At 41.4% G+C, this 16,385-nt stretch overlaps 1 protein-coding gene across 1 annotated transcript; it reads right to left on the bottom strand.

The window, feature by feature from the left end:
* Positions 1–3,159: 3,159 nt before the first annotated feature.
* On the bottom strand, positions 3,160–15,149 carry LOC8027382. Its single transcript, XM_002407963.5, has 6 exons — positions 14,967–15,149; positions 11,264–11,313; positions 11,103–11,150; positions 8,430–8,459; positions 6,172–6,234; positions 3,160–3,247 (listed from the first exon to the last, which is right to left on the bottom strand). Exons 1-6 carry the CDS (start codon positions 15,076–15,078, stop codon positions 3,206–3,208), a joined length of 345 nt encoding a protein of 114 aa, XP_002408007.3. The 5' UTR covers positions 15,079–15,149; the 3' UTR covers positions 3,160–3,205.
* Between the last annotated feature and the right edge of the window lie 1,236 nt (positions 15,150–16,385).

Genomic DNA, 16,385 nt, shown 5'->3' with positions numbered 1-16,385 from the left:
GTCTCGTGTTGTTGCGTTTTAATTTAATAACAAATTCTCCAGTTTATCGAGAAACGGCCTTATTGAAGGCCAAAAAAGCAATGTGGGCATCGGTGCCTTCAACCTTCGAAATAACGAAAAGTTTAATCCACCACAGGATCTCTTGAAGATATCAATAAAATTAGAAAAGTACTTTCTGTTGTTGCTGAGAAATTATGTTTTAAAGATGAGCCTTTCCGACCATGCCTCAAGGCGCCCGCCACGTAGGCGACGCAGGCCGGCGTGAGCCAGCGAAACGCCAATGGTGTGAGAGGCCGCCGAATGTCTTCAACGCTCACCTGAAGACACGTTTTATTCAGTTGAAGTGGAGGTTAACCCGACTTCCATGCATATGTATCCTCTTCTATGGCGTCTCAAGCTTACTCTACTTGTGCCCAGCTAACTGCCGAAGAGCGCAGGCGTGCATCGCTTGCTTCTCGAGTTTGAGAATGCATACCTCGCGTCAGCCTTGTCTGTTGTATACCCCGATATAAAAACAAGTCAGACCGGAGAGCTCTTCACCGATGCGTCATGATAACGGTGATGTCGCTTCTCTATTGAACTTAAATGTATTTTGAAAAAACATGTAGGGCTACCAAAAGCAGCTTAATGACGGAAAAACATTTAAAAATACGTAAGACGTCAGTATCATTACGTAAGGCAAATAGGATACGGATGCGTGGAGGTCAGGGTAACGTTCCCTTCAACTGAATAAATAATTCTTTTAGGAGAGCGTTGAACACCTTGCGGTGGCGTCTCCATTGACGCCTCGTTGGCGAACGTCGGTGTGCGTCGCATACGAGTTGGGCGCCTGTAAGCGTGTCGGAAAGGCTCATCTTTAAGAAAATAGTTTTCAGCAAAAACAAAACCTACTTTTCTAGTTTTTACATATGTCAAAAATATGAGGTTGATTGGACTTTTGGAATTTGGAAGCAATGTTGCCATAGGGCACTGATGGCAACATTGCTTTTTCTGGCCGTTTCTGAAAAAAAGACTAAGGCCGTTTCTGAAAAAAAGACTATGAAATTTGTCACTAAATTAAAACGCAACAAAATGAGGCTTTCAAAGTTTAACACGTGAAATTAAATTATTATATCTACGAGTACAAACGAAGAAAGTATTGTAGCTAACACCCAACTCCAAGTTGACTAAAAAAAAAATTCAAAAATTCAAAAAAGTTTTTTTTTTAATTTTTGGGGTGTTTCAATGTTTGTATTTTATTGTAAGATAGGGCATGCTAGTTCGTAATTAGACGGCCCCCTAAATTTGTGTTACCCAACTGTTTTTCACGATGTTTTTCTTAACTATGCGGGTTTTATGCAAATTCCAGAAAATGAGATCGCAATATCAACAAAAGATAATACGTTTTCATACACAAAAAAAAGTTGTATTTTTTTTTAAGTTTAGAGGCTTCTTTATTAAAATTAAGTTTTTCATACCTATCCCAGACATGAGCAAAATTGCCGCGTCTCCTTTGGCATGGAATAACCCTGCTGCATTTCTTCGTGGTGTTATTCTCCTCCACATGTCATCAACCAGCCAACATTTATTTCCATACAATGTCTATATGTCCACGTGTCTGGTATCTACGTAATTTGTAATGCACGAGTGCTTTCATGCGTTTCGTGCCACATTGTAAACGCGGTAGACTGATTCCAAGGTTAATCCCCACCTGATGTCCTGAGAACACTAAAGGCGTTTTATTTGCACTGTAAGTATGCAGACCCCATCGGCAATGGCTAGAAGTGATTGCAGGCAAAACTAGAATCATGTTGTGTCACTGGCTGCTTTCTAAGTTTTACAGCCCAGGATGCATGTTGTAATCATTCAATCATGCCAACAAATGTGTCGAATGTAACGTAGGTGGGGTGTACAGAATGCCGCTGACATGCGACAAGGTGTACTACGTTAGCCAGACAGGACGGTGCGTCCTGTCAACTACTAGAGGACACCTGCCTCTTCATTGCAGAAATTGTCTGTGCCAGCCCAACTTTCAAAATACCATGATCGTGGGTAGGGTACGTAAAAAAGCTGCGAGGGAAATGCTTGAAGGCCCATGCTATAAAGAAAGAGGGCACTAAAGGCTCCGTCAGCCAGTCGTCAATTTTTCTACATCACAAATGTAGTGATTTCATTGACACGTGGTGATGAGTGACGTCACTGTGTGATTCAGTGTATTTCTTTTTACCGGAGGTTGTTAGCTTTAACAGTTCTTTAAATAAATGTACAGTTGAAAGTAAGTGCTGGTCCTGTTTGCCTCCTTTTTGGTCCGTGTCTCTCTTAGCGCCTTTAATGTTATAGTTTATGAACCAACTCGCCCACTTCGCCACTGTAATTATTCAGTGTGGCAATAGAGTTGACCACTCTGAACGGATGCTGTGCTCCAATCGAAGTCACCGACAGCCCTGTTCCGGTCACTTTTTCCCAGACTGCTTGAACCACTGTGCCCTAATTAACCATGATTGTTATAAACTTCTTCAGTTCCACCGAATTAAAATTCTTCAGCGTTGCAAGTAGAGCAGCAGACAGTGATGTTGCAGGATGTCCAGGTCTCGTAGCCATTGACGCAGCAACCTTCCCTCTTTTTCTGTTTTGCTGGCGTGGCGGGCGAGTATTACGACTACTACAACTGATTGGGGCTGCACAAATAAAATTCAAAATTATTAAAATGTTTTTTTATAATATTTCTTGTAGAAAAATACAGGAATCAGTATATTGTGCACAGTAAAACATTTGAAAAAAAAAATGGGTGACTATCAATATTTCGCCTAAACCAACAAATGCAAAATCGTATTTATAGCCAAATATCAGTGAATGACACAAATCATTTTGTTTTTAGTCTATCAAATATTGTTTCTTGATATTTGTAGACGTCTGAGACTAAATATAAATACACATTTGCAACTCTTATAGTTTTACTGAATAAATCTTAGATAGTTTGCATATAGTTACTATTGTTACAGTTTGAAAATTGTTTTCATAATGATCACATGGGTATCCGTCACACGCGTACTATATGTACATTACTGCTCTTCGTGGTATAAAAAAAGCCGTTGGTTGATTAATAAGACACCACTCTAGATATACGCAGTTCGATGAAATTGTGAGATAAAAAAATATTTATATGCTTTTTTTTTTTTCTTTAATTTTCACAAGGTTAGATCCTGATCCGGAGAAGCTTTTCTCTCTAATTCCCGAGAGCCTTGAGGAATTCACTTGTAACGCACATCTGCAGAAGGAGAAAAAAATACGCCATAGTCAGTTTCATTTTAAAGCTTCCTTCATATACAGGGTATTTTTTTTAAGCTTAACTTTGTTTAAAAAAAGCCGTGAACGCTACACTTATGCGGTTTATGCAAATGAGTTATACGGCCATGGGGACAAAATATAGGGGGCTAATCGCAACAATCAGTTGGCGAATTAGGTAAAATGTGGTAATTAACTTTTTAATTAATGAACACATGTTCCAATTAGAAACTTGTTGAGCGTCAAAAAGCCACACTAAATCAGTAGTTTTGGAAGGACGTTGAACACGTGAGAAGCGCAGTAGTGCGCTAAGGTACAGCTCGTGCAGCAAAAGCAAGCTTACCGGTGCGATAACGCGCCCGCGCGATTTTTCTGTCTCCTCTCATAGTCACAGCCTCTTGCACGAGCAATATACCTTTAACGCACTACTACGTTTCGCACACGCTCAAAGTATTTCTAAAAGTTATTGATTCAGCGGTATTAGATGACGCTCAGCAAATTTCTACTGGGAACGGTCTGTCTATTTCCAGTAATTGAAAAGTTAAGCAACAAATTTTATTTAATTAGCCGACTGATTGTTACGATTAGCCCCCTATACTATCTCCCCTTGGCCGTATAACTTACCTGCCCAAGCCGCATAAGTGTGTCTTTCATGGCTTTCTTTAATCTGTTAAAGGGCAACTCCGGTCCATACTTTCGATTTTGGGATTATGACTGTTTTAGTGCAGTCAGCGTCCCTGAATTGCAAGGTGTAATGTTTTTCTCGTTATTGTGCGTAGTTTTAACGATATGGACGCCTCAAAGTTTTGTTTGGGGCGCGGCCAACAAAAGCGAAACCAGCCGCTCGAGGCCCCGGCAACACTGGAAATCAGCCGCTATGTGAACGTGACGTCACGATCGTTCTCGTTCAACGAGTACGCAGGCCGAGCGCCACCTAGCTCTGTTGCGCTAGCCGTCTAAAGATAGGAGGTAAGCTGATTTTGTTTTAATTCTGTATACGTGGTAGTTATCGACCATATGTGGCAAAAGTTAGTGCGTATAAGCAAAAGCTAGCGACTGGAAAACCCGTGAACTCGTACGGTGCCGTACTCGGCGGCCACCGCCGTGCGTGCGCTATGCCGTACTCGTCGCTTGTATACCCAAAAGCTAGCGACTGAAAAACGAGTGAACTCGTTCGGTGCCGTACTCGGCGGCTGTCGCCGTGTGTGTGGTCTTCCGTACTCGTCGCTAGGCTTAAATTGTCATCTGGGCTGCGTGGATGGAGTGGTGTTGCTTTACGCCGCGCTGCCAGTGACGTACAGTACTGGGGGCCCTCTCGCTTTCGCGCTGCGGGTCAGTCCCAGACACGAAGGTTTTAGGCCCCGGCGCGGGCCGCGGCGCCCGAACACACGTGTGCTGGGCTGAATACGACTGCTTTTCGTTCTTTTTTCTTCGGGTGCGTAAAAGCCGAAGTCCAAAGTCCACTCGTCCAACAGCGTTCACCCACACCTTCGGACACTTGTGAAAAAGCACCTGCATGTTGCGCAGAGGGTTGTTTGAGCAGCCCACAGCGCTACAAGCTGCACTCGGTATCTTTCGAGGAACAGCTGGGCAGTCTTGGGCGCACCGAGTTGCTCGCTAAAACGAGTCTTAAAAGTCCTCACAAGCAAATAAACAAAAGGCTATACCGAAGCTACACGGGCTAGAGATAAAAGCAACGGCTAAACACGCCAATCACAAGCCGAAGTAGCGGTTGTAGCGGCTCAAAGAAGCGCACTCCGCGCAACGCCCGCACCGGAGGAAAAAAAGAGAACGATACGGACATCACGGCCCAATGTTGCTTTAGCGATCGGCAACCCGCTAGCCGCCCGCTAAGGAGCGGCGGCTCGCGGCGGGTCGCATTTTTGTTATCGGCATTAGTTGAGAATGCGGCGTGCTAAGGACGTAATATTTTGGCCGGAGTCGTATTTTGTGTCACTACAGCGATACCAGTAATTTATTTCATTTTGAGTTTTGGCCAAAGTTGCCCTTTAAACTTAAGAAAAAAAAGAATACCCCACATAAAGTAACACTCATCTATGCGTGTTAATTCAGTCTATAGTTTCTGGGGTCTACCATTGAGAAAGGAGACAAGAACAGCGTATGGCAGAAAGTTGAGAGCTTGCTTTCTTGCTGTATTGTTCTAACATCTACAAGGAAGGATTCGCAAGATTTACGTAAAGGGTGAAACAGAAAACGAGGCTTAAAGAGAACGAAGGGTGTATCAGTAAGCACGAGAGATATATTCTGGGACACAACTTGTTAAGGGAATAACAAAGAGAAACATCTATAGTGCCTAGCAGAGTATCATGCAAGATTCAAAAATATTGCCTTCCTGTACTCAGTGCTTACATTCCCCGCTCCAAGTCTGTCAAATATCGTCCATGTGCTTAATAAATGTGTCAGCATACTGTAATCTGGTCAGTGTACGTACAATCTAATTTTTAATGGAGTGAAGGGCTCGCGAGAAGTTTCTGTGAATACTCAAATATCAGTTTTCTGAACATCTTACGAAAAAAAAAATCCTGTTGCTCGCAAGCTTGTGTAATCCCTGCAATCAATTTCGTAACCCAAATGCTGAAGATAAACATGAATAAAAATCAACGAATTCCATTTTACAAAAGCGAAGCTCAGTTATTGCAACCACTCTAACGAAACGAAAACGACGCAGTATTCATATTTATGGGAAAGAGAATGCAGCTAAGCTGGAAAATGCGCGCGAAGCCTCTGTTGTGTTGGAATTAGTTGAAGTGCATAGGGAACTAAACCTTTTTTTTTCTTCAATACGTTGCTCAACGATTTTTTTAACATTCAGGGTAAAAATCTTTACTTTTGAATAAGCGACAACAGTCGACAATATGTTGATGAAACACTGAAAAATGCACTTACAACGAAGGCGACAATTTTCGGCTTGAGGGAATCCGCCACGGCCTTATTGGGCGTCACTTGCTCCTGTAGGGACAAGGTCAAGGCTCACACAGACAATTTTACACAAATAAAAGCAGCCATGTATTTTATTGTAATTGACATTCTAATCACCCTTGAGAAACAATTAGGCGCGATGTCTTAAGTCTCTCGAGAATTCCCACACGCTCCTTCCCAGAAGAGCATGTAAAGAAACTAGCAGCCTCTGGTGAAACTCTGTGATTATATCTCTAGAGATGCTCTTTATTGCTTTAGTAGGTATGGGCTCAAATGTTAAATATAAAGGGCTCTCTTTACCTTTGCTTGATTTAGTCAACTCATGGAACCTATGACTTTGCCTGCTGTAATGCTAAATCTATACAGTCACACTAGGTGAGCACTGAAGAATTGTACATCGCTGGCGTGGAAGATACACCTGTCATGTTTTCTTTCGCTATAATAAGCGCCTACAAAGCGACTAAAGCAATTTTAATACGAGATGTGATTTTGAAAATGTCCTTGGTCATAAAAACAAAATTGTTTACGTCTGTCGGCGAAAACAGCTTTCGCAAACTTGCCAGCATCTAGACCCCATCAGTCAATGACCAGCTGAGAAACTCGGAGAATAGTTACAGAAATAACGCGGTTTTCTACTGAAATTGACGCCATGACGTTTGCAGAGATTGGCGTGAGATGGTCTTCGGTTTCAACGTTTTGTACGGTATACCTACCCATGAGTATCGCAGCGAACCCATCGCAGTCAGTAAGTTCGTTCTTGTTACATAGTTTGCTGAATAAAAGTGGGACACTTTCCCCATAGTCCCGTACAGTCTATTGTAAACTTGCAGCCAATGTTTCGTGAAGTTGATTGAGGGACGAGTAGGAAGTCAAAGCACTACGACAGGTGTCTGACTCGTGAAGTGTAAAACAACCTTGCGCCGTCCTTGACGTGGCTTCAAGACCAATGAGCACGCCGGCGCAAACTCAAGCTCAAGCCCCGGTGTTTTGAATACTGGAGCTTGAACTAGATCTTAAAGTTTTTATGGTGTGCAGCAAGACATATATAAAGGGCGAGATGTCGCCGAAATGGGAGTATACGTTTGCATTTTTTTCTTTCGTTCCGGATAAACCCGAAACTGGGAAGAGCGTAAGCAAGATTACTTTTGTTATCTGCTTGACTCAGCTTGTCATAGTTAGTTCTCTTGAAATGTCTTTGACATTTCCTGTAAATGTATAGTGACTTAAGAAATACAGCAACTAAGACTATTGGTATTATAATAATACTCGAAGTTTCATGTTATTTACCACTATTGGTGGCGTCAGCGATGTCCAAACCGACAGCACCTAATGACTTGACTTCAGAGCTATGAAGCAAGCGCCAGATCGACATAAAGTCTGCACCTGGTGATCAACGCACGAAGCCGTAAAATTGGGGTCGGAAAACCGCGCCGTAAATCGCCAATGAGTGAACTTTTCACATGGCGCAATTAAGCTGGCCTAGATCATGCATTTCTGGAACAAGTTTACTTTGACTTGCTAAACCTCGTATTATTATTTTTTTCGCAATCGGACCAACACGAGGTGTTACCACACGACATATATAGTTACTTACTACTTAAGATATGATCACGCTCTTTGTGATTCTTCTGTTTGTGTTCTTATCGGCTGATGACGCAATTGTATTAGCTACTAAGCGATAATAAGATGTTTGGTACACGCCACGAACTGCGTTTCTTAAGAGCGCAAGTTCGTCTGCTTGTATTGCAGGGGTTGTGGAGACATCAGAACACCGAGATCTGAATGACTCTGATTGATGGATAGTGGGTAGACTTCTAGGCACCTTGCTTAGAAGTCTAGCCAGTATCCTTCAATCAGAGGCAATCAAATCTTGGCGTTTCGACGCCTCCAGCTGCACTGTAGAATAACCAGACGAACTTCCACTCGGCATAGAAATGAGGTAAAATATGAAGATTAAAATGGGTGCCTTTTTCTCCTCCACGTTCCTTGTCAGGCCTGTTTCTTTTTTTTTTTTCGAAGAAATTTAGATTTATTTGATCGATACTTATTATACTCTAACATGGTTGCGTGTAGATCGTTGGCCAATTAATAACACGCCTAGTTATTTTACGTTTAAGAATGATTTTCTTCTATACCTTTTGAGTTTTCTATCTTTAAGCGTGATTAAACGGGCCGCAAGTTTTACATATACCGCTAAAAAACGTATGAAATATCAGTCCACTTGCAAGAAATTTGTCGAGCTCCTCTTCGCTGTCCTGGAAAGAAAATGAAAAAAAGTTATGTTCAGAATACGCGGCATACAAAGTTTTTGTTCGCTTAGTCCATCTGATTTCAAACTGAGCCGAAAAGACCCCCACGACCTTAGAGTACCTTACACCCCTCACTTTTGCGACAGGCAACCAGAGAAAGCATTGTTGAGCGGAGAATCGCAAGGTCGTGTACCTATCCCTTTTTGAGGATCACGCGTATAACGTAGGATTCCATATTTTTGGAGTTCATTTCTCGTGAAATTCGGGGGGTGTTTTTCGGAGTTTATTTTTTGCTGGGGATTCGGGGTCTATCGGTATTTATCTTTGTTAGATTCCCAATTCTTTGAAATTCGGCACTTATTTATCTGCGTAAAATAAAAAAAAAGATTAAAAACAAAATAAATAAGGCCCGGGAACCTCGACGTGCTAAAAGGCAAACCTCTTTCGTTAGTAGTTTTAGATCTCAAAGGAAACTAAAGTTAAATCTCTTCAGGACCACTGACCTTGTGCTCTTATAAAGATTAGTTGTAGAACTCCGTCTTTTTTTGCTGTTTATTTTGTCGCTGTGACCTCGAAATTCGGAGTTTTTCAGATAAATCCGATTTGACGGAAAAATAACTGGCGATAGTTTTTCAGATTTTTTTCAAGATCTATCCGAAAACAGGGAACCCTAGTATAGGTTACGCTTCAGACTAACGACATTAAATCCATTAACAACAAAAAAATACTTAGAGTGCAGGTGAGCTAATTTATATTTACGATGACGGTAAACACAAAATATATTGAGCATGATTGACTGAGAGTCTCATGGTTTACCTTCATGTACATCAATGCAATTCGTTACTTTATTTAATAGACCGATTCTGCTAAGCGTTTGGCGCATGCGTGTCGTCGTCATAGCTTTAGTTCACAAGATGCAGAAAGACGTCCCTGCGAGGGCTCGTGCCGTCACGTGCTCCACACACGCAGAGCAGAGCCGTGTTTAGGAAAGTTTGGTCAATCGGAGGCGCGGGCAGTGCCAGGGCGTGCACCAGAGGCAGAATGAGGGCTTGACATGGCCAACCAGACGCCGAAAAGTATCCCCTAAAGGTGGTAGTAAGGAACACTTTTAATCATAGGTTTATGGTTCTAATAGGCGCGTAAGGGTGTCTAATGTAGTAACCCTTCATGGTTAAAAATAAGGTGCACGTGATGTTTCGACTATGATCATCCAGAAAGATGTAAAAAACAAATGTGCTGCTCAACCCAGTTTTTTTTTTCGGAAAGAGTGTGACCGCTTGGACGGCAGATTCCCGGCCCTCGGCGCATCCGCTAGTCGCACTTTTCTACCATGATTTTGGATGACCCTTATTGAAACATCCCGTGCACCTTATTTTCAATCACCGAGAGTTACTCCGACGCATTTATCAAGTGTGTTTCTCGCGACCATCGCCATTGCATTCTTTCCGGCTTCTGGTTGGCCACATTCAAATTTATGAAGACACCCTGTAACACGCTCAGCACGCTTTCGGCCAATGGCGTCTCCTCATTCACGTCCTATACTTCCCAATGAATGGCCAAACTCTCTCTATACACAGCTCTGACGCAGAGCTCCAGCAGAGTTGTCGCACGTGCAGTAAGACTAAACTTCCCTCGATGCACTGCAGCAGCGGTGGCGTAGTCAAACTGGCTGTTGAGATTGGTCTATTGTTGCGGTCAGTTATCAATTATCTGAAATTTCGGGAAACGCTTTTCCATCCTTCAGAAATGTTAAAACAGTCCGCGACAGAGAAAAACAATGAGCCCTTTATCTATCCCTGCTTTCTAGCGCACGATTTCCTTTCCAGCGCCCTTAGCATGTATAAAATCCGCAGTGGCTTCGTCATAATTGACGTTGGGAATGGATGGGATGACGATAACACGTTTGTGGCATCGCACTCGGATTTGTTCGGAAATATGTCGCTATCTGAAGGATGGACTCCATGGAGCGAAAAAAAGAGGCGAATTTCGCCCGGCGGCGTTCGGCCCTTGGCGTCAGAAGAGTGGCTGTTGCGTCGCATGCAAAGCGAACGCGCCACCCTGCTAAGTTCGTCAGTTTTTCGCCGCACATTCGTTCCATGGAGTTCATCATTGAACGGATTGTCCGATAAAACTTTGTCGTTCAGAAAACAATGAAATTATATTTCATTACTTTTAGGAATATCATGCGCGCAATATCCAAATTTGTAATCCGCCGCACAGGCAATTCAATTTTAAGCAGGACACAATTGCTAAGATTGCAACTGCAAAACACACACTTTTCTTCGGCAACACCGGAAGCTCTGACGTAACATCAGACGAAGAGTGCAATCAGCTGCTTTCTCAGTAATATACCTTCGTTCTAGGAAAGACAAGATTTACGGCATTGAGGGAAGCTCAATCCTTCGACGACGTCATGACACGATCAGCCAAGCATACTTGGGAACTTTGGCGTGAAGTTTCGTATTGATGCTCATATTTGATTTAACAAATATAGGGGCGCTTTTTAATACAATAAATATTACATCTAACATTATATAGACCCTCTTTACGGGACCAGCGCAAAAACTTACTAAATGTCGCATATCCCCGGACCATCTCTTAAAGAAAAGCCTTTATGCTGCGAACAGATAAGGTTGCAAATGAACTTACAGCTGAAGGCATGTCTTCGGTATCTTGCATTTCCAAAATTTTCTCCATCTGGAAAATATTTTCGCCGTTATTTTATTCTTCCAACAGGTAATTTTTTGTTTTTGTTCTTATTACGAAGTCAAAATTAAAAAAAAAAGAAGAGAAAACCAAAACCGACTTACCGCGGCCGATTCCTCGGGCGAAAGGTTTAGAGGAACAAGGCAAGTGGCTCCTGAAATGTGGCGATACATTATTCAGGGGTATACACTAAAATCTGATTCACGTACTTGCGTTTGGTGGTTACCAGGGTGGGAGAATAAAAATCAAGATGATACTAATCGTGGCTCAAATCATGGTTAAAATCGTGAATTAAATCAGACTAGTTTTAATATGGTGATTTATATCATACATTCACGCTAAAATAAGCACGAAAAATATTTTTTTAATTTACCCTTTGTTTATCAATTGACGATTTCTTTGTGTATTTGTGCTGTATCTATATCAAAGAATCATCAAGCAAATATGTTTATATAAGGCAAACACGAGCAAAAAGAAGTTCGCTTTTGAGCAATTCGGAACATTGAGTTTGATCGCTGCCTTCCACTTCGTTTGTCAGCTTTTTTTTTGCGTTTGAATTTTGTGGCAATGGGGCCCATTGCCACAAAATTCAAACGCAAAAAAAAATTATAAAAGTAATCTCCAATTGAACCCCGTAAGGGATTACGTCACGACGTGGCGCTGTGCTGCAAATAATTAATTGCTAGGGCCATTGCTATAGACAAATACAGGGAGGCTCGACGTGAGGTTAGAACTTGTCTGGTACAAAAGTGAGCAATTTTTTTGTAAACGTTGTGTATTCTTAATCTCTAATCATGAATATTTGAAAAATGAACTCAATGCCATAAAGCGATAATGGAAACCCGCAATAAAATTTCGCAATTGCTTTTGCCTTGGTTGCAGACGACACGATGGCCTCGCGTGTCCAGTGGTCCTTTCTGAGGGAGTACGCGACTCGTGAAATTAAGTTAGTCACTAGTAATGAAACTTCTATTCCCGTGGTCAACTTTTTGTGGAATGTTTTAAGCCAAGAGTGCCTGTGCATCTTTGATCAAGCGTTGATCTTTGATCAACGCTTGGGGTTTGCGAACGTGCGTCCGCCCGTGGAGGCTTCCGCAGTATATTAGAAGGGTGAAAACTCTGCTAACACGTGAAGTGTATCAACCTCTAACTGCAGGTATGGTGAAGCAGACCGGCGCACGCGATCAAGGAGCTTTCACGGCACAGAAGCTACTTCACTGCACATTTGCGTGATCAAACGATTGATCCGTAGCAGACATAACCTTTACGTGATGTTTTTTCTCCTTCTCTATTGCTATATCAGGTCCTACTGAACAGTAGAATCAACAGAATGTTTTATCAGTGTATAGGCCCGTTCACACTCTTTCGACCGAGTAAGACCGAGAGAGACCAGGCCGGTTTTTAAGCCTCTTGCGATCTCTTAGGACCAGCTCCGCTGCAGTTCATCCGGTCCTAAGAAGTCGCAAAAGGCTTAAAAACCGGTCTGGTCTCTCTCGGTCGTACTCGGTTGCAAGAGTGTGAACAGCGCTTAATGTTTACAAGCAGGTACCAAACACAAACACATGTTGCGACCCTGAAAAATACACTTTGGTGTCTTGAAATAATCTGTTAGATTAGAAGTAATTTCTCCGGCAAAATGAAAAAGAGGGCCTTACGCTGCTTTGATATCATTTACTTCGGAGATGCTTCTCTCGATGTATTTTTGCAGATCTCCACAAGTGCGAAGATTTTTGTAAGAAAGTATCCCCTATCACAGTCAAATACAATTTTCTTTTTATAAACCGGCTGAGGTTTCTTGGAACTGCCATGCGCAGTTCCAAGATATAAGATGAAATTGCATCATTATGCAAACTATTCAAACTGATACAGATGGTATATCTCAGTCATTCCGAGTGCGTTCGTCGTCTGAAGCAGGCATATCTCGAGACGTTTGGAGGACCGAAAGTTGTCGTCGCAACTATTTCAGAAACAGCCGATGCTCAAAATCCTCTGTCGTGGGAAGTGCGGAATCTAAACTTCCTAAATCTATTTTTTTAAACGTTTTAATTCTACATCAGATTCTTGAACGTTTTTTTTTTTTCGGAGCGAAATCGAGTCCCATATATTTGTCAATAGCTACGCAACAAGCAACGGCTTCTTCGAAGCAGTGACGCCACACTCACGCGGTTAATCAATATTAAGCCAAACTAAAAAAGAAAATCAATAAATGTTTTAAGTATAAAAAAGTCACGCTGTTTCTTATAGTACGGCGAAATTAGAACAACAAAAAGTTGTTAATTCAACTGTACTTTAAATTTACAGTATTTTTTTTGTCCACATTGTTATCCGCGATCGAGCGAATTGATAAAGCAATCTGCCTTGTTTATAAATACGTTTAGTGGTAAAGAAACCCTCTTTTCAAACTACAGTATTATTTAAATAAAATAATTCAATTTAAATAAACTATATCTCGTTTAGACGAAATAAATTTGATTGATTTAACGTTTCCCCTAAAAAGTGTAATTCTTTTTTGCCCGTGTTGCGACTGAGTCTGTCGTACTTTCATGTGGTCGGTTAGGACTAGAAAACACACAGGGCCCTTGGAACACTCGCAATTTGCGTATATTTCTTTTCTTCTTTTTTTTGCGTATCATACTTTCACCGTGGAATTAAAAATTATTTTTTTTTTAAAATTTTTTTACAATTTTACAAACAATTAATTCTTATAAATAGTATGCACTTCTCATCTTACAAATACTGTGAAACCTTCATTCTAGTCAAATGCAATTCCGGGACATAGATAGATGGCGCCAGCGTACCAGTGTGTTATATCGTGGTAAGCGATTACACGTTACTCGGTCACAACCAAACGCCAGTGTAAAAAAAAAAAGCAATTTTTTTTTTTTCAGTGGTCATTGGTTAAATCCCAGATGATAGTGTGGGGCTCATGCGCGATTTCATGTCATCTTGTTTTAATAATTCTTGGGCTCTCTCTTGGTCGGGAAAGAGAAGCACGCTGGGCGTACCGTACTGCAAACACATCGATCGGGGGTTCCTGAACGTGCAATATAACTTTCTGGTTGAGACATCGGTACTTCAGTCAGTATTTAAAAGGCTGGTGAATTCGCCTAAATTTACAAATTAGTAAAAATAAAATATACTCGAACTTTTTTCCTAATACAGATGGCTTTATTTGTGTAGAGCGCTTTGTTGTTGTTCAAAGCTGCCGGGGTGTGCGTTAATTAGGGCAGTCTGTAAAAAAGTATCGGGGAATATTGATATCTTTTTTGCGTCTTTCTTTTTTTCTTACTTTTTTTTACGAAGTGTTTTTTTAGGTTATACTTTAAGTGTGATCTTACATTTGGAACTCCCCCTCATGTAATACCTCCGGGGGATTTGAGACAAATTTTTCATACATGAAATGAAAAATCTTCTAAGTCACGTCAATTGTTTCAATGGAAAATAAAATGGGCTGAAAATGGGGCCGTCGAGGGAGAAAGGACAGAGGGTGAACAACAGATGGAGGCCACAGGAGACAGCGACAAGGAATGAATGTAAACGCCACCTTCGACCTTTGCAACACTTTCTCTGGCTGCTTCGCAGAAAAGTATACATTCTTAGACATCTTCAGCGCGAGGAAAGGCTCTCAATGAGGGAACATTGACGTGAAAAGATTGTGGATTCCTATACGGGTATTTTAGCATTAAACAATAAATATTGGGCTCCATATTTTTCCTAAGGTTTAAGCCATGAGAAATAATATTATTGTTGCGTGGTCTTTTTCTCCACTTACAAACACCCGAAAAATAGGGAATTGTAAAAACTCACGAATGACCTCTTCCATCTCATCTTCTTCAGAGAGCGACCGACGTCTGAAAGTCAGTGATTCAGTAATGGCCAGCATGGCCACCAGGGCAATTACAACAAAAGTGACCTTCATCTTTACTATCGTTGAACTTTATACGTAGTAAATAACGAAGAGTCTAAAACAGAGCTGGCCTTTGGTCGTAGAGGGCAAGAAGTGTCTGGGCATGAAAGACAGCGCCCCTTTATATCATGCTACTGAAATGTAAGCATGCTTATCTTTGCCCGGCACATGGAGCCCCAGTGGGATGCCATCAAATAGGGCATATATCGATACGTTCACTGCCAATTAGGAACCTTCTCGACTTTGGCCGCGGCGAGTTTTCCCTTGAATGTCGAGATACGATAGGGTACATAGCTTCCTGTCACTCTTTTTTTTTCAAGCTAATTGATGCGCTTGATGGTGTGCTGAAGGCCATCGTATCCCCTGTTGTTTTTTCCTGATTATGTGCTAAGATTAGAAGGGGCATATAAATTTTTTTTTTTTAAATTAAACAATATCGGAGCAAATCCTAAACCTACTCCGCACATTTGATTCACATAAATATGTTCGGTATTATTATTCGTAAGTTTTTTTTTTCTGCATAAAAAAATTTTCGTCTTGTTCCGATGTTTGACTGCATGCTATAGTCTGAACAAACATAATACATATGAACATACAGTTTCAGAAAAAACAAAGTATAGTTTTTTACACTAATTACATTATCGCTCACAACTGTCATTAAGCTAACCATCGTTGACAAATCTTAACGGTCATTGAGCGTAACTAAGTCGTCCGGTGTTACACTGCGCATACGCCTAACAACCCCAGTTGAAATGCGCGTCAAGGGGCACAGTTGAATCCGAAACGAAACCAAAACTGATGTCGCATTACCTTTTTTTTTTGAAGGGATGCAAATGAAATATATACACAATTTTCATTCAATATGAGTGTTTAAAATGAAATAAATTTAACTTATCATTTGTTTTACAGTTAAAAAAACACGATTAAAACAATCGTAGAAAAAAATCGTAAGGGTGCAGGCGAGCTGGTGAATATTAACCATGTTCAATTAACCTGAGACTGGGGTAGAGAAAAAACATCAAAACGTAGAAGGGACAGAAAATAGACAGGACGACGTCTCCAAAAAAAGTCTCAAAAACGATTAAAACGTTCCACACCAATTCAAGCAAGAGAAAATAAGGAAAGTATTATCAGCACCGACATCACAATGGCCGCCATCGCCGAGCTTTGGCAATGCTAGGGGCGGCTGAAACGCGTCTCCGACTGGGTGTAGCACGATTGGGGCCCCGCGTGCAGAATCCCTGTCGCAAAAGCCCCACGTCATTAGCCCCAAGTTTAAAAATTCCGCGTTCAATTACCCCGTCCCGTATTCCCCACGT

Source organism: Ixodes scapularis, unplaced genomic scaffold (assembly GCF_016920785.2).
Source record: "Ixodes scapularis isolate PalLabHiFi unplaced genomic scaffold, ASM1692078v2 PGA_scaffold1__304_contigs__length_218370807, whole genome shotgun sequence".
Classification (NCBI taxonomy): domain Eukaryota; kingdom Metazoa; phylum Arthropoda; class Arachnida; order Ixodida; family Ixodidae; genus Ixodes; species Ixodes scapularis.
The sequence above is the reverse complement of the archived record's forward strand: the minus strand, read 5'-3'. Positions and strand labels throughout refer to the sequence as shown.